Source organism: Myotis myotis, unplaced genomic scaffold, assembly GCF_014108235.1.
Source record: "Myotis myotis isolate mMyoMyo1 unplaced genomic scaffold, mMyoMyo1.p scaffold_m19_p_6, whole genome shotgun sequence".
In the NCBI taxonomy this organism is placed as follows: domain Eukaryota; kingdom Metazoa; phylum Chordata; class Mammalia; order Chiroptera; family Vespertilionidae; genus Myotis; species Myotis myotis.
The window spans coordinates 27645566-27669185 of record NW_023416368.1 but is presented as its reverse complement, the minus strand read 5'-3'; the positions used below and the strand labels follow the sequence as shown (position 1 = coordinate 27669185).

General features: G+C 49.4%; 1 protein-coding gene across 2 annotated transcripts; it reads left to right on the top strand.

Annotated features, from left to right (window-relative positions):
- The first annotated feature begins 8811 nt into the window (after positions 1 to 8811).
- DELE1 (DAP3 binding cell death enhancer 1) lies at positions 8812 to 23577 on the top strand. 2 transcript variants are annotated; one of them, XM_036314098.1, is made up of 13 exons: positions 8812 to 8989; positions 9975 to 10089; positions 10187 to 10310; positions 12723 to 12870; positions 13789 to 13950; positions 14206 to 14294; positions 14396 to 14492; positions 17396 to 17538; positions 18599 to 18757; positions 18850 to 18942; positions 19611 to 19770; positions 20295 to 20528; positions 21468 to 23577. In XM_036314098.1, the coding sequence occupies exons 1-12, from the start codon at positions 8959 to 8961 to the stop codon at positions 20525 to 20527; spliced, it is 1554 nt and encodes a 517-aa protein (XP_036169991.1). In that variant the 5' UTR covers positions 8812 to 8958; the 3' UTR covers position 20528; positions 21468 to 23577. The 2 variants fall into 2 exon arrangements, with proteins under 2 accessions (XP_036169991.1, XP_036169990.1); XM_036314097.1 differs by having other exon boundaries at positions 19611 to 19776.
- Positions 23578 to 23620: the final 43 nt, after the last annotated feature.

The window sequence follows — 23620 nt, the reverse complement described above, 5'->3', positions numbered from 1 at the left end:
TGAGCGCGCACACCCAGCGCCCACTGCACTGCGGCCGCGGTGTGGGCGGGGGGCGGCTGGGGCGATCCCTTCCGGAGCTGCAGCGCCTGCAGTTGGCGCCCCACCCCCACCCCACCCCGCCCTCATTTGGCCAGAGAGAACCTCTGCGTGAGTTCCCCCAATTCCGGTCAGAAGGACCTGGGACAGGGTGTGAAAGAGGAACCTAGGCCATGAGGAACTTGCAGCGCAGATCAAAGACTTAGCTCTTAGGCTGGGCCACCCAAGGGTTAATTGGGCGGCTCTGGATCCGATGTCTGGGTTCAAACCCAGCTCTGCCAACTGCCAACAGTTTGACCTTGAACAAATTAAGTTCCGAGCCAGGTTTTCAGTATTTGTGCAGTGGGAATAGCACCAGCTTCCTAGGGGAGTTGTGAAAAGTAAATGGTAACACACATGTAAAATACTTAGCACAGTGCACACACACATAAAATGGAATAAATGTTAGTTATTGTCATTAGGATCAAAGCTCGAATTATTATAGCCTACAAGGCTCTGCATAACCCAAGCTCCCAACTCCGTGGACTTGGAGAGGCCACTGACCCCCTCCACTGGGCTCCAGCAGCATTAACCTTGTCTTCCACCCAGCAAGCAGCCTAGGTCCCTTCTGCCTCAGGACCTTTGCATGTGCTGTTTTCTCTGCCTGGAAGGCTCTTTCCCACCCTCCACTTCTAGCCAGCCTGCTCTTTCTTTGGGCCTCAGTTTACTTGTCACATCATCCAGAAAACTCTCCCTGATTCTGCCCTCCTCCAAGCGCAGTCTGTTCTATTTTCTCATAACAGCCTGGGCTTCTCCTTGCTAGCAGTGCTCCTAGTTAAAATGTATAAATGTGATGTGTTTAACGTCCATCACCCCCTGGACAGTCCACTCCATGAGGCCAGGAGCCCTCTTACTGCATCCACTGTGGTATCCCCAGGCCCCAGGACAGTGTCTGGCGTAGGCCCTCTATTCGTGGTAAGTGACCCAGAGTGGATGGTGGGATCCTGAGACCAGAGGGAATCTTGAGTCTTCTCTATTATTTCACCAGTGCCTTCCCATGGTAAACCTGTATTTATTAAGCTCATCTATGTGCCAGGTCACGTGTTGGGTGCCTAGGGCACAGAGCCATACAATTCTATCTCTGACTTAATGGAGTTCATAGTCCAAGGGCAGAGACAGACATATAAACAGAAGACAACACAGATGGGGTGTAGACAGCAATAAGGGTGGGGGGGGGGGGGAGATGGGGATGGCTGTTCCTGCAAGGCCAGGGCCCTTGGCTCTAGGTGGTATGGGTGGACTAAGTGTCATGCTTTACCTGCATTATGACACTAAAACTCACCACTATCAGAAAGGCCTAGGATCATCCCTATTGCACAGAGGGAGGCTTCAAGAGGTTAAACAGCCCGGTCCAAGTGGCTCAGTGTTTGAGTGGAGATTACGGTTCGATTCCCCATCAGAGCACATGCCCGTGTTGCAGGCCCGATCCCCAGTCGGGGGTGTGCAGGAGGCAGCTGATCAATGATTCTCGTCATTGATGTTTCTATCTCTCTCTCCCTCTCCCTTGCTCTCTCTGAAAGAAAAAAGAAGTTAGACAACGTGCCAAGAATCACAAAGACAGTAATGGCGGAAGTGACATTCGAACACAGGCACATTCTGCTTCAGAGTCGGAGTTCTTAACTACCTGACCATGCTGTCTCCTAGCCAACAGCTGTGAGGCTAACCTCCCTTTTTTAAAGGTTGCATTCACATCCCAGCCCACAAACCCCTTTCTCAACTGGCAAGAATGGGACTGCCCCTCCCCACACCCCTGCCTGCCCCTCTCCACACCCCTGCCTACCCCTCCCCACATCCCTGCTGGTAGGAATGCTGCCACCCAGGAGCGGGGAGGGAGGGAGGTGGGAGCGCAGGGCTGAGGGGCAGGTGAAAGCTTCCCCCACATTGAGCTTAATGAGGCATGCTCATTGGGCAGCAAAGGAGACCGGCTGCAGCTCAGCTAAAAACAGGAGTGCCTCTGGCTTCTGTGCTGCCAAATCCCCGGCGCTGGAGGGAGGCTCAGCGCCCTAAGGGTGCCGCTCTCACTTTTTACACCCACCTCAAAGCTCTACTGATCCTGCTACATCTCCTCTGACCACCCCTGGGCCTTTTTTTTTTTTTTTTTTAGGTTCATTTGTTCTCGTAAAGGCAGCCCAGCCTGCTCTCCCAGATTCCAGGACTCAGCCAGCAAAAAGATTTGGAGGCTTACAGGGGACTGTTCTGAGTCTTCTTTGCACAGGGCTGACTGGTTAGATGGGGGTTCGTTCCTTCAAGGATTCAAGACCACCCCTCTTTTTCAGGTCATCCCACCCTCCCGCTCTCAGAAAGCTGCATCTTCCACCAGTACCCGGAGAATTCTGACAGGTGGGTCTGAGGTCAGAGCAGTGATGCAAGACTAGAACTCAGGTAAGAGAACAAGGGCAAGGCTAATAATTGTGACCATTTATTGAGTCCTTTCTGTGTGCCAAACACTGTGCTAACTAAGCACTTTACATGTGTTTGCTCAGTGAATCCTCACATCAACCATGTCGGGAAGGAACCAATATTATCCCCATTTCACGGATGAGAAATTGAGGCTGAAAAAATTCAAGTACTTTCCCCAAGTTCACACAACTAGAAAGGGGTGGGAGATTCAAGCTCGGGCCATTAGGACTCTGAAGTCCAAGCTCTTAACCACTCTACTCTCATTATGGGTCAACAACACAGAAGGTAGTTCAAGAAAAGACCAACCAACAAAGAACTGAAAGGTGGGCAATGCTGATGCTCAGGGTCGGGAGGCGGAAGAAGCAATTATTACAGAACAGAAAGAGCTTGTCCACCACCAGACAGAGCCAAACACTGGAGGATTGCAGTGGAGAAATATTGGCTATTTTATTGATGAATGACACCACCCAGGAGAACAGGAAGCTAATGCTCAAAAGCCCGAACTCCCAATGGTGTGTAGGTTACAGGTTGTATAATAGGGCAAAATCACAAGACATGGTGGGTTAGGAGTTCAGTGTCTTGCTGGAAGTTAACATGTTGGCTGTGAGCTAAGGGTAATGAATCATTTCTCCAGGTCTAGAGGTCAGCCCTGAGGCCTGTTCCCATGGTTTCATGGGAGCCACAGGACTCTGGAACTGAAACATAACTTAGGTCAAGATGTTATCTTCAGCCTGCTAGGGGTCCCAACCCCACGACCATTATTCAGGCCTACTGTCTCCTGCTGCCTCGGGGGTTGCTGATGATCCAGGGGAAAGGCTAGACCTCTGAGGAATATATAGAGAAGATTTCTAGAGCTGGAATTTAAAACCAAATTTAAGTCATAAGAACCCTCGGTTTCACAATGACAGAAACAGAACAATCAAGGGGTAAACATGGGAGACACCATACGAGGGAAGCTGGAGAGGGGACAGATTCAAGGGCCTGATGAAAATGCGATTTTTTAAGGACCTGGTGACTAGCTGTGTGGGGGAGTGTCTGGCACCTTTGGGATGTCTGCACAGATCTCAAGAAATGCAGACGGAAAGCTAGAGAGAGGGCTCACTTCACTGGCTCCTGAGTCTACAGTTCTGATCTTCCCTGGGTTCCAGCTGCACAGCTTCCCTTTGGGGTCCATTAATGTCCCCCTACTCCTCCGTATCCTGATACAACTTTCCTAAAGAGCTAGCGTCAGTGAGTTTCTAATATTGCCAACGAGAGTCAAAACTAATGTGGGGGAGGGCTGAGCCAACCCTGAGTTCAAAGTTTCTTTCCTGAGTAGCTTAGGGAAATAGCACAATTGACAGGAATAAGGAAATACGATGGTGAGGTGGTTTGCATGTGAGATTTAAGGAGTAGATGGTCAACTGAGTCAGGTGCTCTGGACGCTGACTGAGCAAAGGCCCACTGGTGGTCAATGAGGTGGCCCCGATGACCCTAGTGACAGTTGTGTCAGAAAAACAGTGATGGGAGCTGGGAGACAAAGCTGAAAGCAAAGGAGTTTGGAAGGAATGGGAGAGAGTTTGTGTGTTACCTTAAAAAATGTGGCAATAGAAACGGGATGGTAGCTGAAAAAGGCAGGGCGATCAAATGAAGGACCCCCCTCCCCCACCCCCACCCCAAGATAGGAAAGGCCTGTGTGTATTTCATAGAAAGAAAAAACTAGTAGAGAGATGTATGCTTTGGCATGAGGATTAGGATAATTAGACAAGATAAATTGACAGGGTTCTGGAAGAGACAGGAAGGGAATGGGACTGAGAGCAAACAGAGGCGTTTGGCCTTAGAACAAAGGGACTCAGACCTCTGCAAATGAGTCTCTGTTCTTGTCATTTCCTCTAACTCATATTCATGCCTTCCATTTATTTGCACAGTGTGCAATTAAAAGTCCACAGCTGTCCTCACAGCTGCTCTCAAGTTAGATCCTTCTTCATTATCATCATATACTGACCACGTGCCAGGTAATTTATGTTAACTCATGAGAAGGGTACAATTCTCATTCCCATCTTCCAGATGAGGAAACCTAGGTAAAAGATATAATTCACTTGGCTAATCAGCCAGCTGTAAGTGGGAGAGCAGTGTTGGATGCCAGACAGTCCCATTCTAGAACCTGTGCTCCGCTGTGCTGCTTCCTGAAACTTCAAAGAGTTGGAAATGTTTGCCTCTAGAGAGTAGGAATAGAGAGTGGAGAGCTGCCCATGGCAGGGGTCTGCTCTATTTTTTTTATAAGCCTTGTAGTACTGTTTGACTTTTTACTAGAGTAGGTGCTCTCTTAACCAACCATTACTTGACTGAGGGGTAAAACCCACTGAGCTTGGCATGCTCCCTGCTCTCCTTAATTCACTTCACACTTAGGTATGAATCGTTTGACCACTTGACCAACCACATGTCCAGAACATTTAAAATGTTCATTTCAAAACGAGAAAACAAACTTGTACAAAGGAGCTTGCATTTTTTTTATGATAAAAAGTCCCACTAGTTAAAAGCAAAAACAACCGACAGCAATGCTGAGGGGATGACTCAGCCTTCTCAGTGACGGTGAGGTCACTGGCTAGAAGGGACATGGTGAAAATAAGGGCTTAATCCCTTCAATCCATCGCCCACTCAGCAGCCAATAACCTTTTCAGGATCCCTCCAGCCTAATCACGCTCCCTTCCTTGATGTGCCATCCCCTCAGGACAGAGCCCAGACATCTTAGGAGGTTTGTAAGACTTTATGACCTGGCCCCATTTACCTCTCCTGACTAACTAACGGGCTATCACTATTCTATATCCTTACCAGTCCTTCAACAACCACACTGATCTACAATTGTACTCTCTTTGCCTTCCTGGGCACTTGCACCAGCCAGAACTGTTTTCCCTTCCCCTTCTTCATCTGGCTAGTTTCCAGTCCTCATCTTTAGGCTCATGAGTTCAGATGTTGCTGCCTTCAGAGTCTTCCTTGGATTTCCATTCCTAGGTTATGAGCCTCTCCTCGTGTTTCCATAGCACCCCGCACTTTCCCACTAACGCACTTGCTAAGTTCTTAACCACTATTCAAGCCCCTGAGTTTTCCCCTCCCACACCGACTGTGGGCTGATCCTGTGAATTGCTTTAATGCAGAGTGCAGAAGTGAAGCTGTGCAGGTTCCAGGCCTAAGCCTTAGGGAGCCTGGCAGCTTCCACTTTTGTACTTTTAGGAAGTTCTGAGCCACCGTTTTGGAAGCTCAGCTACCCAGCTGGAGAGGCCACGTGGAACATGGCAGAGGCTCAGCCTTTCCAATGTCCCAGGCGAGCCTTCATATGACTCCAGCCTCAGCTGCCGCCTGACAGCAGTCTCATGAGAGACCCCCAGTGAGACCAGCAGAATTGCCAGCCGAGTCCAGTCAATTCACAGAACTGTGCAAGATAATGACTGATTAAAGCCACAAAATTTTGGAGTCTGTTATGCTGCAATAACTAAAACACCATTCTGTATTTTAATTGTCTACTGAGTTTGCTTGCCCTGCTAGACTATTTTCTCTGTGAGGGCAGGGACTACACTCATTTTTTTTAAAAACCGTTGTATACTCAGGATACTCTCCAGCACGCAATCAGCTCTCAGATAATGGATTAGTGCAAATTAAGAATGTCTGCCAAAACAAATGTCTAGAACCCTCACTGTGGTGGGTACACAATGGCATCAACAAAAGATAGTTAAGTGGACATCTGAGTAGTACGTTCACTTACCTTCGTAGAGGGATTGAGTCAAATTGACTTTGGGCCACAAGCCAACACAGAGCAATCTTGGGAGAAGAGAATGGCTGATGGGTTGGCCTGAAGTTCAGGCAAAACTAAAGGCCAGGGTACAAAGCTGCTGTCCTTGATGGTGCTCCTCTGGGCCACACTCCACAGGTGATCTGGTGTGTCAGCGAGGACTCCAGCGGCCCTCGCCATCTACCCTCAAACAGGTGGTCTGTTAGTGTTCTCAGACTTCTAGGGACACGAGATGTCATCAGGCCATTTTACATACGGGAACAGACACCTTATCTTCAAAAAACTTCAACTAGCCTCAAACACGGAGGACCCTCTATGATAGTATATGTGGAGTGAATACATTTACCCTAGAATCAATAAATCCGATGGTTGGGGGCTGCTGTTCTATGTCTGTAATCATAGCAGTGCAAGGTGTCGAGTCAACAGGCATTGTTTGAACATCTTCTGCGGACAGTTTATGTCAAGCCCAATATGGGACACAAAATGGGAAAATGCCATCCCTGCCCTGAGGGAGAGAACTAGAGAGACTAGACTTACACGAATGAGGTAAATAACAGGGCAACATGTAATTACTGCTACATTGTGTGGTAAGAAATGAAGTGCTAGAGAAACTGGGAAAAGTGGAGAGCAGTGAGGGCTCCAAGAGTTGGGGAGTTGTCACGGAAGCGCTACATGTGGCTGAACCTTGAAGAATAAAATAAACTGCAAGACAGGCCGAGTGGAAAAAGAACGTGAAAGTCCCAGGAGGGGCAGAGCCGAACCAGCATGCATATTTTATTTTGAGGCAGCAACACAAGGTATATGAAAAGTGGTTGCCCCAAATCCCAAAGCAAGGATATTTCTGAATAGTTCCCTAATATTCACATGTCTGAGTCTATTTATTGTTTCTTCTGCTTGCAATGCCTTTCTCCACCTGGCAAACTCTTTTTTAAAAAATATGTTTTTATTCATTTCAGAGAGGAAGGTAGAGGGAGATAGAAACATCAATGATGAGAATCATTGATTGGCTGGCAAACTCATAGTTTAAAGGCCTAGCTCAAAGGCAACTACTTTTCAGAATCTTTTCCTGGTATCCCATAACCCAGTGGAAAATATCTATTTTTCACTATTGGAAAATATCTATCTGTTTTGCCTACTCACCTCCCCCAGTACAATTAAGAGCAACTTACACTTACAAGGCTCTTACTGTGTGCCAGGAACTATGATAAACACCTTAAACGTACTATTTTACTTAAGCCTCACAATTGCATGAGATAGTATTTTCCCTATTTTATAGATAAAGAATCTGAGGCTTAAAGTGGTTAAGGAAACTGCCCAAGAACACATAGCTAGCAGGCAAGAAAGCTGGAATTCAAACCATTTGTGGAACTCCAGAGGCCACACTTACAACAACAGACCATGTGTTCCTGGAGGCCACAAATGCTCTTTACTCTGTCTTCTGATTCTAGGATGGTGGCTGACATATGGCTCAAAAATTGAACATATGAATATATCAGTCTGGTTGTATTAATTGCCTGTGTCTAAAAGTAGGTACCCCCCAGTACTCTTTTACCCCAGGTGGAGACTTCCACCTACCCAGAAGTCAGGCACCTGGGGAAAAGGAGGAGGAAATCTACACCCCTTATATTTGAATTTGAGCTGCTTTATTTTATGGATTCAAGTGCAGTGGAGGAGGAGCCGTGCTTTTCCCAGCAAAAGAACACACATCAGTGGCACTGGCTGGGTCTGAGGATGAGGGCTCTGATTAGCAACAGGTGTTTGTATAGCGGGGCGGGGGGTTCTCTCTTAGGTATTTTATTTTCTAAATATACTTTTATTGATTTCAAAGAGGAAGGAAGAGGGGAGAGATAGAAACATCAATGATGAGAGAGAATCATTGACCGCCTGCCTCCTGCACGCCCCCTACTGGGGATTGAGCCCGCAACCGCGGCATGTGCCCTTGACCAGAATGGAACCGGGACCCTTTAGTCCGCAGGCCGAGGCTCTCTCTATCCGTTGAGCCAAACCAGCTAGGTCTCTCTTAGGTGTTTAAAAACAGCAACCCAAGTTGTTCCTGCTAAACCAGTTAGGACCAGACCACTTTCTGGCCCTCTCATTACGAAGGCTGGTGCCCAGACAGTGGAGGGGGTTGGCCAGAGGCTACGCGGTGAAACAAAAGCCGAGCCAGAGCTGGGACCCCGGCATCAGGGCCTGCCTGTGCAGTTCCTCACCGCCTACCCCGTCGGCCCGGCCCGCCTCTCCAGGCCGAGGGCCTTGGACCGGGAGCCTGGACTACGGCCTTCCCACCTGAGACCCTAAGGTTCTTCTCGCTACTCCCACCTCCTCCAGCATCGCGGCCGGAGGAAGGCTGCTCCCCTTTCGCGTCTCTACGGTGTTCTGCAAGAGCCTCTGGCGCCACCGAGGCCGCTCTAGTCCCGCTTCTCGGGCGGCTCAGCCTGCCAGCCGCGAGCACCCGCCTCCGCGTTCCCCCCTGGCTCGTGCCAGCACAGCCCACGTGGCCGCGCCCTTGCCGCACTTCACCCCCGCTCCCCCAAACCCGCCTCCACCCCACTTCCGTTCGCCCAGCGCCGTCCTTCCGGCCCGGCCCCTTTCTCATTGGCCGGCTGGGGGCTTCCTCGGGTTCCGCCGCCCGGAGGGCGCTGCAGCGGCCGCCGTAGCCGCTGTCCCGCGGTTTGGCCTCGCTTTTCCGGCTGCGAGCCTCTGGTGTCGGCGGCGACATGTGGCGCCTCCCGGGACTCCGGAGCAGAAGTGAGGGGCGTGGGAGCTGAGGCAGCGGAGGCTCGAGCGGGAGGGGGGGCAGGAGGGAGGGCCGAGCCAAAGCTACAGCGGACCAGGCTGGAGCGGGGGAAGGCGGGGCCTGGAGGGGCGGGGCTGCACACCCGGGGACGAAGGGATGGAATTTGAGGGGTCGGTGGGGCTAGTGGGGAAGAGGGTGGAGCTTAGAGCCAAGGAGATGGGTGTGGCTATTCAAGGGGGAGGAGCCAAATAACAAGGTGGTGGGTGGAGTCAATAAAAGGTGTAGAGCAGTGGTTCTCAACCTGTGGGTCGCGACCCCTTTGGGGGGGGGGTCGAACGACCCTTTCACAGGGGTCGCCTAAGACCATCGGAAAACACATATATAATTACATATTGTTTTTGTGATTAATCACTATGCTTTAATTATGTTCAATTTGTAACAATGAAAATACATCCCGCATATCAGATGTTTACGTTACGATTCATAACAGCAGCAAAATTACAGTTATGGAGTAGCAACGAAAATAATTTTATGGTTGGGGGTCACCACAACATGAGGAACTGTATTAAAGGGTCGCGGCATTAGGAAGGTTGAGAACCACTGGTGTAGAGGCCAGTGGCATAGGCAGAGCTGAGGAAAAGGCGGGATTTAGAAACTGCTCCAAATATTGAGCTAGGGTTCAATATGTGTATGAATGCTTGGTCATTGTAGAGCAGTGGTTGTCAACCCTAGGAGGGCATCAGAATTGCCAGGGGCAACAAAATATAGATGCCCCACCCAGAACAATCTGGCTTATTGGTTCTGGGGTGGCACCCTAGAATCTGTATTAGGCAAAAAATTCCCACATGTATCCTTTAAGAACCTTTGCAGAGTCAGATGCCAGAGATCCCTGGGTTCCTGGGCTGGGGTTCCAAGTATCAAAGGGAAGATGGGTGGGCCTGCCATTGCCTCAATTCTGTTTATATGGAGGTGACTGGTTTTTGTTGCTCTGCACAGCTCTTTCCCGTCTGCTTGGGCCTGGACTCCGGGGGGTGACCCCCAAGCCCACCAGCCCAGATGGGTCTCAAGCTACCTCCTCGACTCTGCTGGTCTCTGTGCCAAGCTTTGACAGGTGAGATACCGCCATCCCCTCACTCGTCTCCTCTCCTGGCCCCCCCCCCCCCCCTCTTACCTGGAACAGACTTAATGACCACCATTACATCATCTAGGTCAGATTCCCATGGCCCAGGTCCAGGCACAAGCAGGGGCCCCCGGTCCCATGGATGGAAGGATGCCTTTCAGTGGATGTCTGGCCGTGTCTCCCCAAACACCTTGTGGGATGCCGTATCGTGGGTAAGGCTTCCTTAGTCCTGTCCTTACCCCTCAGTGTGGGTGAGAATGATCCTGCATGGACGTATAGTCTAGAAACAGGAGCTAGGGCATCATTGTGCCCACACTCACATATTGAGTAACTCGTGACTTTGGAGCATATTTGGGGATATAGAGCCACACTCCCCATCCCCTGCCCTCCATGTGTTTATTCCTCCTTTTATTCAGTAAACTTCTATTTAACTCCTCTGAGCCAAGCATTTTTGGTAGGCACTAGGGAAATAGTGGAGAACAAGGTAGATATGATTGTTGCCTTCATGGAGCTTACAATAAATAATGCTAAATAGCTAATATTTTCTTTATTAATGTAAAGTATTATCTGTGCCTTATCTTGTTTAATCCTTATGAAAGTTTTGTAAGGGAAATATCTCCATTTTACAGATGAGGAAACTTAGGCTCTGAAGCTTTAGGTAACATGCTTAAGGTCACACAGCTCTTAAGTAGAGGAGCCAGATTTTACTCTGGAGTTCATACTCCTACCTGCCATGCTCCATAGCTTGGTTGCTGCACCTAGTATGGCTTGTAGAAGCACCTAGTACAGATCCTGGCCCATAACAGTTGCTGAATAAATATTTGTTGAATTTGATCTATAAAATCAGATGCTCAATCTAGCAGAGCAGAGTCTTTGCCTTACAGGTTGTTCTTTTAAGGTATTTTGAATGAAGTTGGCACACACATCCTTCTTGTGTCTGTCACATCTCATCCCTATCACTTTAATGCTGTGTACTTTGGCAGATGACTTCACCTCGCTGAGTCTCAGTTGTCTCATCTGTAAATGGGTGTCATCAGCAGAGCTGAGCCTGGAGTGTCTCCCATGACAGGGGTACTTCTGTCTGGGAAGCTGTGGACTAGAGGCATAACACACTTTGGAGAGGGAAGCATTTTCCCTTAAAAAAAAAAAAAAAGATTTTACTGATTTTTTAGTTTTTTGAGAGAGAGAGAGAGGAAGAGAGAGAAACATTGATGTGGGAGAGCATCATCGATTGGTTGCCTCTGGTACACATACAAACTGGGAACCAAGCCTGCAGCCTGGACATGTGCCCTGACTGGGAATCAAACTGGCAACCTTTTGATGCATAGGAGGACGCTCAACCAGCTAAGCCACACCGGCCAGGGCAAGCATTTTCCCATTTTGCCAAAGATCCAAATCAGGGGTGGGCAATCTTTTTGACTCGAGGGCCACAATGGGTTCTTAAACTGGACCGGAGGGCCGGAACAAAAGCATGGATGGAGTGTTTGTGTGAACTAATATAAATTCAAAGTAAACATCATTACATAAAAGGGTACAGTCTTTTTTTTTTTTTTTTTAGTTTTATTCATTTCAAACGGGCCGTAGTTTGCCCACGGCTGATCCAAACCCTAGGGTGATCCCCCAGAGTCTTTTTGGAAACTGGACCTGGATCCCAGGTGTCCTGATGCCATCCCTCAGCCCTGTCACTGCTGCCCGCGTGAAAGGGCCTGAGCACAAGCTTTCCTCAGTGCCTGGTACATAACCCTGTTATTGACAATGCCAGCACCTTCTCTTTTTTCTGGCCTCAGCTCACACGTCACCTCAATAGAGAGGGTTTCCCTGATTCCTTACACTCCGTGTAAACCCTGATTTGTTTCCTGTAGCATAATTTGTAGTTCTTTCTCTGTGTATTTGGGTTTTTGTCTTTCTCCATCAATGAATATGATAAACTCGACTGGAGCAGAAACTGTGTCTGTCTTGTTTGTCATTGTGCCCAGTTCCTGTTGCAACACTAAGTATTTGGGTGTCCCTTTCAGTATATAGGAAGGGGGAGGGAAAACCAAGCGGCACTGGGTAGGAGCTGGCTCAGGAGTTCTGCAGACCTATTGAAGAAGAGACACTTTGAACAAGCCTGCACCTGTGAAGATGTGTGTGGTGGGGTGGCTTCGTCAGGCGAGGGGAAGGGAAGAGTTGTGCCAGGTTAGAGAAGGAGAGTGAGCCTGGTGGGGAACACTGACCTGTCCCTGCATTTGTGGCAAAGCCCCAACTTACCACATTATCTTTTTGCCTGCTTAGACTATTTATTCAGTGACTCGCTCATGCGTTTATTCAGCATGTATATCTTAGCACCCTACTAGGTGCCGGGGATCCATTGGTGAGGAAAACAGACATGGTTCCTGCTGCCCTCGTGGTGCTTTAAGACTAACAGGAGAGTCAGACCTTAGTGGAATAATTGTAGAGATGATTGCTTAGGTACCAGTACGATCAGGGCTCCCCAGGGGAAGTTGGGTGCTGTGAGAGTGTGGAGTGGAAGCTGCCCCCACTAGGGGTCAGGAAAAGCTTCTCGAAGTGGTGTTTGAGCTGCAGGCTAGGACTGTACGGGCTGACTGGTGACAGCTGTGTCCCTGATGGACTGTCTTTCCCAGGGCACTCTGGCTGTGCTGGCCCTGCAGCTGGCAAGGCAGATCCACTTCCAGGCATCGCTGCCAGCAGGACCTCGGCGAGCGGAGCACGGCTCTTGGCGCGGTCCCCTGGACTGTTTCCTCTCATCTCCCCTGTGGCATCCGTGCTCCTGTGAGTTCTCAGTCCCGGGGACAGGAGGGCTGGGCTGGGAGTTTCTCTGGGCCAGGAAGCATCTCTGGACACACCTCAGGAAAAGAGCCATCAGCAGCTCCTTGCCTTTCCTATCTGAAGTCAGAGGAAGGAGAATGTGAGGAAGTTCCATCCACCCAGGGTGTGGGCCACACCTACCCTCCAATGTCCTCCCATCACCTTCCATGGAGGGAGCCCCACTGGGGTGCAGTAGACTGTAGATCCTGGGTGTGGCTTCCTGTCTACCCCTGAGCCAGTTAGGTCATTCTCTGCTCAGTCATTCATTAATAAATGAATCTTTATTGAGTAATTATTATGTAACGGGGTACAGAGGCAACGAAGCCAATTGGTTAAGGCTCTGGAGTCAGACTGTTGGGGTTCAAGCCCCAGAGCTGCTGTTTACTAGTCTTGGGTCCCTGGACAAGTCATTTTAAACTTCCCTATGCCTCAGTTTCTTCATCTATAAAAAGGGGTAATAATAGGTTTCTTGGGAGGACTAAATGAATTAATATATGTCAAGGTCATATGTGCCTGACACATAGACACATAGGAAGTGCTCAGTATTAAATTCTTGCCCTTATTGTTATGGTACCATCATTATCGGTATTATCATCAACAAAGTGTTAGGTGCTGGGCTGCAACAATGAATAAATAAAGTAGATGCCTCCTTGCCACTGGAAGATTAAAGCAGAAGAGTGATTTATGCTTCAGGCAGGAGGTCAGCGTAAATGTGGGCCCCTCTAAACCCATGCAGAGGGAAGCAAGCAAAGGAAATGGAGGAGGAGGTCTGTGAAGGAGGTGTCACAAGAGTTTCCAGGTTCTTCCTTTGGTCCCCAAAACTTCCCCGAGCTCACTGTACTGATCCCCTCCTGATGTGACTGCTGTCGCCGGCTCTTCCAGCGTTGCGGAGGCACATTCTCCCCAGCCCTGACAGCCCAGCTCCCAGGCACACTGGCCTCAGGGAACCCGGGCTGGGCCAGGAAGAACCCTCCGCTCAGCCCAAGAGCCCCTCCTCACACGGATCCTTGAGAGCAGCTGATCCTCAGGAGCCCCTTGAGGAAGGTATGTCCCTGCCTCCTAGAATCAGCAGAAGGCAGGGCGGGGTGGGGAGTCGGACTGATGAACATTTCTTGTTGTATATGCCAGGGAAGGGACTTGTCATTCCTGTGAGGCCCCAGGCTTCCTGAGGTAGTTCACGGTTATTGTGGTTCCTGGCAGTGGTGCTGGCTGGAGGGGCTGGGAGACTGGGAAAGTGGGAGAAAAGGAGAAATTACTTTCTCCTTTGCCCTGGCTGGTTGTTGGCCTTTTCCCTTGCAGATCCCAGTGATGTCAGCTTCCTGCATGCCAGCAGTAGCTTCAGCTCCCAGGCAAAACCAGCCCAGCCTCAGCCCACTGGTGAAAAGCAGGTATTGTCCAGAATTTGGCCACTGGATCTTTCTAACATTGCTCTGGGCAGGTGGCAATCCCAGTGAACTCCCCCATGGTGAGTCTTTGTATTTCTTCCCAGGAACAAGATAAATCAAAAACGCTTTCCCTCGAGGAGGCTGTGACTTCCATTCAGCAACTCTTCCAGCTCAGTGTTTCCATCGCTTTCAACTTCCTAGGTAACTAGGTGGACCCTCCCTCGAGGCAGGCAGATGGGAAAACGGGAAGGGTATGGAGAAGGTCAGATAGAGTCACGGTAGGGATTGGTTTAAATCAGAGAGTTTCTTTTCTCCCAGGTAGGAAAACAAATCTAGCATGGGGGCATTGTGGCGTCACGGACCCATTCTCATTCAAACATGTTTGCCATGCTTCAAACTGGCTCCTATCTTGAGGTCCTAGTTGGCTATTCTAAGTCCTGCCATATTCTAGCCAGCTGGAGGGGGGAAGATGGGAAAGCAAAGGGCCACTCCTTCCCGTTAAGGACATGACTGAGAAGCTGCACAAATCATTGCCCAGAATGTAGGCTTACGGCCACCCTCATCACAGAGGAGAGTGGGAAATGTAGTCTTTAGCTGAATAGCCGTATGCCTACTATTAAGAAGGAGGAAATAAATCTTGGAGAACACCTTGCATGCTCTGCCACATATAGGCAGGAACAGGCTCCTGAGGTTTGGAGCAGGCCCTCAAGTGCATGAGTAAGAACTTCTTACCCTCATCTGGAGACTGCAGATGCCTGTCCACCATGTGTCCTGGTTTCCATAGTGACTTGTCTTAAGTTTCAGGCCTTCTAATGCGGAGACCCAGACTCCCAAGCAGCATCTATTGGAGTCTAGTAGGCAGGTGAGTGAGAGGCTGGGATTCATTCAGAACAAATTTATGGAGCATTCACCTTTTCCTCAGCTGTATTTTAGGTGTTGGGGATCTAGTGTTTGATAATCAAAGCCTTTACTCTCGTGGAACTAACATGTGAGTTGAAGGAGAGAAAACACAATACATTGGCAAACAGATAAAGAGAATTCAGATGGTGATAAATGTTATGACCAAAATTAAACAGGGGAGTGTGTTCATAATTTGGGCAAGGAACGTTTAATTTGGAAGGCCTCACTGATGGGAGATCCTTGAGCTGAGACCTGATTAACAAAAACAAGCCAGTCTTGTTTCCTTCTGGAGAAACAGCTTTTCAAGTAGAAGCAACAACAACTGCAAAGGTCCTGAGGCAGGACTGATTTTGCTTTTTGAGGAACAAAAGAAAAGTAAGTGTGTCTGGAGCTTAGAGATCATAGGGAGAATGAAGTCAGAGAAGCTGGCAGGGGCCAGATCAGGTGAGCTTTTCTGAGGCATGGTACAGTGTGGATTTGCTAAGACAGGAAGCCATTAGAGCAGTGGTTCTCAACCTTGGCTGCACATTAGAATCTCCTGGGAATCTTTTTAAAATCCTGATTTCTGGGCCTCATCCTCTGGAAATTCTGTATCTTTGTTATGGGGTTGGGGCCACAACATTAGTAACAACGAAACAGAATTTCTGGAGGATGAGGCCCAGAAATCAGAATTTTAAAAAGATTCCCAGGTGATTCTAATGTGCAGCCAAGGTTGAGAACCGCTGCATTAGAGGGTTTTACACTGGTGCAGGAAGAAGGGCAGTCACATGATCTGAGTTACTTTTTTAAAGATCTCTCTGGCAGTTCTATAGACAGATGTGGATTAAAGGGATGCCAGAGAAGGGAACAGGAGACCTGGTTGAACTGTTGCTGATGACTAAGCAAAATGTGATGGTGGCTTGGTCTAGGTTAGAGGCAGAGGAGACTGAGAAGGGTAGATGGATCTGGGTATGTTGGTAGAGCCAGTGTGAGGAATGGGGACGGTGGGATCCTTTGCCCTCTGAGCCTTCTCAAGGACAGGAGCACTCTGTGAATCCTGGTGGGAGAGTTTTCAGGCAGCAGGGAGGCGACTTCAGTTCACTGCCGGCTGAATGCAACCTGGCTTCTGCCTCATTAGCTTTTTGTGATTCTGATGGGCAGACAGTCTCTTCTGAGAATTTTCTTCCCCATTCCTTCATTCATATATTCATTTATTCAGCATGTGCTAAGCACTGTGACAGAACACAAAAGGAGCATAAGCCATAATCATATTTTGCATTTGTATAGAGCTTTCACCCTATGCAAAGTTATTTCTTTTGCATTCTTTTTCTGCATCTGCCTCCAGGATTTTAGTCTAATTGAGGAGACAGGGCTTATACTCTTGAAACATTTTAGTTCGGAGAAAAAAACTTGTATATTAAGTAAGTGCCAAAAAAGTGTTTCAAGCCTGAGTGTGGTCTGCAGGTTCTAGAGCAGAAACAGGATGCGAAGGCCAGATGGTGGAGGCAGAAAAAGATATCCCAGGCAGGAGAAACAGCTTGAGCAAAGGCTTAGAGTTGAGAATTGGCTGTGCCCAGCCCCTCTCCTGTTTTCCTTTTTCTTTGGAGGATAAAAGAACCTGGGCTTTGGACACACCTGAGTTCAGGTCTTTGCTCTCTTATATTGTCTCTCACAGTGCTGTCATAAAGCAACAGTAACAGTATCAGCTGTGTGAGGTTGTGTTGGTCACAAACAGCCTAAACCCACTCTGGCTAACTTAAAACACAACAGGAGTCTATTGAGACCTGCTGACCTGCCGAGCCTCAGAACGGACAGGCATCAGGGAAGCCCGTGGACCCAGGGGGCAGTACCTATAGTGCCTTCAAAGTGCTGTCCTCAGAATAAACTGCAAAAGCTGTTTCTCACCTGTCACAAAGAGATCAGGAGTCAGATTTCTGAGGGAGATTCTCATTGGTTGGGAAGAGAGGAGACACGTTGATTGACAGCACTGGGGGGGAGGGCTAGTCCCAAAGGGAAATCCGTATCCTGTTGCCAAGAGGAGGATGGTGTAGAGGAGGGTAGAGCCCACTGATGTGTATGGCAAACCAGTGAAATATTCGGAGAATGGAAATACATGCAAATGTCCGGCACCAAAGAGGAAGGAAGAAGCTTGTGGGTACCTGGCCGAGGATGCGGGGAAGCTCCCAGGGGGGCTGTGAGTGGGTACGTCCTGTGCTTTCTTACAGGGACAGAGAACGGGAGGACTGGGAACCACACGGCCGCCTTTTCCTACTTCCAGAAAGCAGCAGAGCGTGGCTACAGCAAAGCACAGTACAACGAGGGCTTGTGTCATGAGTATGGCAGAGGCACCTCCAGGGACCTTGGCAAGGTACCAACCTCCTCTCCTGTCCCCAGACCCATCCCCTGTGCCACAAGGCCCAGAGTGACCTCCGGAAGTGAGCAGTGGGCAGGGTGTGGGGAAGTCCAGTCTCTCTCCCACCTGTGCGGGAAACATTTGTTTTTTAAACCCCCCCCCCCCTTTCTTTTTTGCGGGAAACATTTTTACAAAGCTCTAACTTCTAGGAATTCAGATGCCAAATTCAGGTAGGTCGGGCCCTGGTCTTTCTTCTTTGCAGCTATACCCTCAGGGCCTAGAGTATTATTGTGGTGAGTGGGTTAATTAGTTCTAAAACAGCGAGATAGCCCTGACCAGTTTGGCTCAGTGGATAGAGCGTCGGCCTACGGACTGAAGGGTCCTGGGTTTGATTCTGGTCAAGGGCATGTACCTTGGTTGCGGGCACATCCCCAGTGGGAGGTGTGTAGGGGCAGCTGATTGATGTTTCTCTCTCGTTGTTTCTAACTCTCTATCCCTCTCCCTTCCTCTCTGTAAAAAATCAATAAGATATATTTTTTAAAAAAGTACAGAAAGATGTTATATACAAGAATGTATTTCTTAAAATTGTATATGATAGCAAAGAAAAGGGAAGCAACCTGAAGTTTCCTCAGTAGAGAATTGGTTAATAACATCTCTGTGGGCCTTAAAAATAATGTGCTAGATCTATATGTATTGTCTGGGCAAGACATTCATGGTGTATTGTTATATGAAAAAATAGGTCACAAAATAGTGAATGTAGTTCTCTCTCTCCCTCTAGACACGTATTTATGTGTGTAAATATATATAGTATATATGTGTACATATGTAAGCATATATATGAAGAAATCTGCAAGGCTGTACACTGAGATGTTAACAGAATGATCTTTAGGAGGCAGGATTTCTTGGGATTGTATGTTTCTATTTTTCGTTGTATCTGTATTTAAATTTTTCTTTGGCTTATCTGCATTTTCTGACTAATCCGTAATCCTGATGTATATTTAATTAAAATATCATTTAAAAATTTCAATCAAAGAAAAAGCTGCTTGCAGTGACGGTGTTTCTCCCTTTGCCTCAGGCGGTCCTTTGTTACCAGCTGGCTGCCAGCCAGGGCCACAGCCTGGCTCAGTACCGCTACGCCAGGTGCCTGCTACAAGGCCCAACCCCCTCGTGGGACCCTGAGCGGCAGAGGGCAGTGTTCATGCTGAAGCAGGCTGCAGACTCAGGCTTGAGAGAGGTGCTTGCCATGGGTGGAGCCTCTCCCGGGCACCTGGGGTGGGTGGGGTCTGGCAGCAACCAAAATATGTTTTCCTTCCTTCTTGACCACAGGCCCAAGCTTTCCTCGGGGTGCTTTTCACCAAGGAGCCCTACTTGGACGAGCAGAGAGCTGTGCAGTATCTTTGTCTTGCTGCCAACAATGGGGTATGAGATCTCCACTCTCCAGGCATGTTGGGGACCCACTCTGATAAAGGAGAGGACTTTGGAGCTGGGACTGAGTTCTGTTTTGTTTAGGGGACTTTCTGATAGGAGAATTGGGCCGGCTTCAAGCTCTTGCTGATTTGCGTGTGACCTGCGCACGTCCAGTGGTGTGCTGAGCTGGCTCAGACCAGCCTGTGAGAGCTGTTATATGTAAAATCAACCATGGTCAGAGTATTTGCACCATGGAAATTGCTGAATGCTACAGAACAGGGCTTTTTCTCCCGCAGAGCCAGGTGTTACACATTAACCAGTGCACTACTGAGCTGGTCGCTTATCAATCCAAACCTGTTGCCTCATCTCTGAAATTGGGACAGTAATGCCTGCCTATCTCCTAGTTCACAGGGTTGTCATGAGGATCAAAAGCTGACTAAGATAACAGGTGTGAAAGCATGTTGTAAGTTGTACAGACAGAAGGTGCGTCGTTACACGTGTTGTAATCCAGGGGATCCAGAAGACACGTGAAGTGAAGACCCCGAGCTGTTGCTGGAGGGTGTCTGGTGTCTGGAGTCTGTGAACCGGGGGCATTGGCATCCAGGCAGCATGGCCTAGCGTTTGTTTCATGGATGAAAGCAAGCAGTGTGTATCTGTGTGTCTGTCGTTTTCTCTTTTAGGACTCACAGAGCAGGTACCACTTGGGAATTTGCTATGAGAAGGGCCTTGGTGTGCAGAGGAGCCTGGGAGAGGCTGTGCGATGTTACCAGCAGTCAGCGGCTCTGGGGAATGAGCCCGCCCGGGAGAGGCTGCGGACCCTCTTGTCCATGGAGGCAGCAGGTGCAGGTGCCGGTCAAAGCCCACAGGGCCCCTCCCCGTCAGAGAAGGGGGTGGCAATAGCTCTTGGTCTCCTTGCTCTTTCCTGCCCCAGTGGTTGGGTAAGAGCACAGCTTTTCGAGTCAGACAGACCTGTTCTGGCCCCTGTGCTGTCACTGAGCTTGGGCTCCATGTCCTCGAGCCTCGGTTTCTTCACCTTTGACTTTGAGGTACTAGCAGTACTTGGCTCACCCAGTAGTTGTAAGGGTTAAATGAGATGACTGTAAAGGGCTCAGCAAGGCTGGCACACGGTAGGTATTAAATAAACGGCAACTGCCCTGGTGATTTTCCAGGAGCGACAATGTCCTGAGGCTGCCTCGGCACCCTGATTACCCTGCGAGGGCTCCGAGAGCCCTGCTCGCCCATGAGTCACTCGGGCTGGGTGGGTTAACAGTGCCGGGGGAACCAAGTCTTTCAGAATTCCTTGCTCCAAAATAGGAGTCCAAGAATACAGCATGAGTAAGAGTTACTCTCACCTCTCCTCGCAGCCTCGGGGCCCAAAGACCTGGCAGTCACAGGGTTGAAGTCCTTCTCCAGTCCCTCCCTCTGCAGCCTGAACACCCTGCTGGCAGGAGCCTCGCGCCTCCCACATGCCTGGAGCACAGGGAACCTTGGCCTCCTCTGTAGAAGTGGCCATCTCAGAGCCAGCCCCAAGGCCCCCAATATGGCTGTCCCCCCACACTCCTTGGAAAGGAGTCTCGTCAGACTGGGTTTTGGCTAAGGTGAGATCAGTCACTGGTACCTCTCACAGGTGCAGGGGGGAGGGCAGGGAGGAAGTTGGATGGCAATAAAGATAGGGGTCAGTGTGCCTTTCCAGGGTGGAAATCAAGTGGGAGCCAAGTTCTCAAGCAATTTCAAGTGCATGGCTAATAAGTGACGTTGACCTTTCCCCTCAGTTGGTAGCCTCGCAGATGAGCAGTGGATAAATCACAGGCATTTCTGGTCTGTGCACAAAAAGGATTCATTCAGTGACGTGTGGAAAACGGCACTGAGTGCTCCGGAGACCCAGGTCCTCACCTTAGCCTTTGTCTTGGAGCAAATCAGTTACCTTCTCCCTCCCCATAGTTTCCTCAAGCTTAGACTATATCTTTTTTTTCCTTCAATTAATCCTCACCAGAGGAGTGAGGATATTTTTTCCATTGATTTTTAGAGAGAGTGGAAGGGAGGGGGGAGAGAGAGAGACATTGATGTCACAAAGACACATCCATTGGTTGGCGCACACACGCGCACACGCACGCAAGTGCTGCCTGTGCTCTAATCACCGAGCCACGCCGGCCAGGGCAAGACGACATCATATTTTTGCCAGCATCTGATATGTGTGCCTCTGGTGGTTCACAAGAGGATGTTAGGTGGTACTCAAATTGATAGTTTTTATTTTAGTGTATATTTAATATATCATGTAACAATGTGACTAGCATATAGTTTCACAGACATTAAGAACAGTGAATCCTGTTCAAGGAAAGCGTTGTGACATTGCGTAGAAGGGAACACAGATCCAGAGAGGTGGCAAAAGTCCTGAGGTGGTTCCATGAGCAGCTAAAACGCGGGGAACACTGAATCAGTTCGCTTTTGTTCCTCTCCAACGGATTCATGAGTGTCTGGTTGGGAAGTGAGGAGTTTTCTTGCCTAAATCCCTGATGTATCTGTTTGACTTTTTTCAGACCTTCTCACTTCAGCCCTAAAGATGGAGCCTGTGGGCTCTCAGAGAGATACCACAACTTGAGTCCCAAAGAAGAGGCCAGTCATCCACCCACCTTCCCAAAGAACCTCAAGTACCTGCCCCAGCACAGTAAGGAGGAGGAGAGTGTGTGGAGGCCCAGGTTCTGGCCATGTCACTGTGCATGGCCACGTCACCTTGAAGCAGTGAGTAGCTTGACTCACCGCCTTGTCCCTCTGCTGTAGACCAAGAGCAATGGTGTCTGCCCTGCGACTCCGCAGGGCTGGTGCGGGCATTGCACTGTGGACAGGACCTGAGGAGGCATATGTGTTTACGTGGCTTGATGAGTCACCAGGCCAGGAGGGGTGCCAGACCTCCTGACTCCTGGTCCAGGGCTCTCTGTGCTGTTCACACTGTAATTTTACGTGGAAGTGTTTTTATCGTCCTGTGGGTGTGAGGGAGTGAATGGAGATCGAGTACCCGGACTCTTGGAGCAGGAGAGTGTGGAGTTTGAGTGGCCTTTGCTTGCAAAGGGTGTGCCAGAAATGCATGGAGCTTAATAAAGCTGATATGGGATTATCTCATCACTCTGCCCTTGAGTGTGTTGGGGAGAGCCAGGGAGACGGGGACGGGGAACTGACAGCCTAGGCTCCATTCTCGTCTCTAAACTTTCCATTAACCAATTTAAAGGGTCTTAAAAGCTTCTCTAAGAGAGAGACTTAGAAAAAAATGGTTTCTGAGTCAACGCTAATGACTTCAATTACTGAATTTGTGAATAGCTGTGCCCTGGTTTCTGGATGTGAGCCCAAGTTCAATAGCATAGATGTGGTTGAGAGTCGGGTGTGGGAGGGACTGACGTCCAAAACCCCTAGTGACTGTTCAGATGGGAAAGACCACCAGCTCGGCCAGTTCAAAGGTGGGAAGAGTTGAGGGGAGTGTCCACATTTCCCTCCCTGCTGCTCCCCCCTGCCCCAACCTCTAGTGGTCCTGTCACTTTCCTGTCATTGCTGGAGCCCTAAGCTTCCTCTAGCCCCACTGCCTCCCCTGCCCCTGCTGCCTTTCCAGGGCTGCCCTACACACTGGCCTCGCCCTGGCCTACCGTGGGACAGGGGCCTTGTCTTCCTTTGATTCCAGCATCCTCAGCACTTAGCACGGGGCCGTGCAGGTAGGGGCTCCATGCACGCATTGGTTAAAGCTCAGGGTTTTAAGCTGTGCCGTGCAGTAATCTCTCTGCAAAAAAAAAAAAAAGGTTTCTGTGGTCAAATAAGTTTGGGAAGTACTGCACTAGACGTCCCCTTTTTATAGATTCACAAAGCACATCAGCATATTCAGGGTTCCAAGAAGCCCTGCAGTACAGAGCGTGGTTAACCCGATGCTTCCCTCGTGGAGCTGAGCACAGAGCGGCACCCTGCAGATCGCCCATGAGCCTCTGAGGGGCACCTCTGTGGAAAGTCACTGCTCGGGGAGCCAGCCTCTTCCCTTTCTGTTAGCATTTCTGGTTCTCTGATTACTGCTGCCTCCTGACCATGCCTGGGCCAAGGGGCAGTTCAGACTGTCCAGGGACACTGGGTGTCGTGTGGTGATGGCCAGATGCTACCCTCCTTCCCCCTTAGTCGTTACAAATTAAGTACTGGTTCCATTTGAGGTGCCAAGCGTAGAGGTGGGATATTTTTAAGCTCTCGCTGTGGAGAGGGAAGGATGGGAAAGTCGTGAGAGAGATGTTTTCAAGGGACCAGAAATCCTTGGCTGTTCAGTCACTGCGGTCTCCACACAGCCCCAGGGGATGGTCTTGTCCACAGACCCAGATCTGTGTGCTTTTGCCATTAAAATTCCTTTACTAATGACTCATTGTCAGGGCCCTGAAAGGAAATGTGGGGGGAGGACAGGGAGGTGGCCCCTGCCAGCAGGGCCAGCCTGGGTCAGCATGCTGGGTGACCGGAGGCTCAGGGCCTGGTGCCCTCAGCAATGAGACCTTCGTGGGAGGCTCTGCTGCCTCGGTTTCCTTATCCGGAGATACTATTTTCAGAGAGCCCTGATACTACAGTGGGAATAAGGCTGTTTGGCTCATTATGTCTTTGGTTAATACAATGCTCATTAAACATTTATTCAGTGAATGAGTGATTCTGTGCATTGCCCCTTCTCCACCCAACACCAAGC

Bases quoted from the DNA above. Each gene is read 5' to 3' on its own strand.
- DELE1 (XM_036314097.1), top strand. From the start codon at position 8,959: ATGTGGCGCCTCCCGGGACTCCGGAGCAGAA. The intron at 13,951-14,205 runs GTATGTCCCTGC...TTTCCCTTGCAG, and splicing joins TCAGGAGCCCCTTGAGGAAG to ATCCCAGTGATGTCAGCTTC. The intron at 18,758-18,849 runs GTGCTTGCCATG...TCTTGACCACAG, and splicing joins CAGACTCAGGCTTGAGAGAG to GCCCAAGCTTTCCTCGGGGT.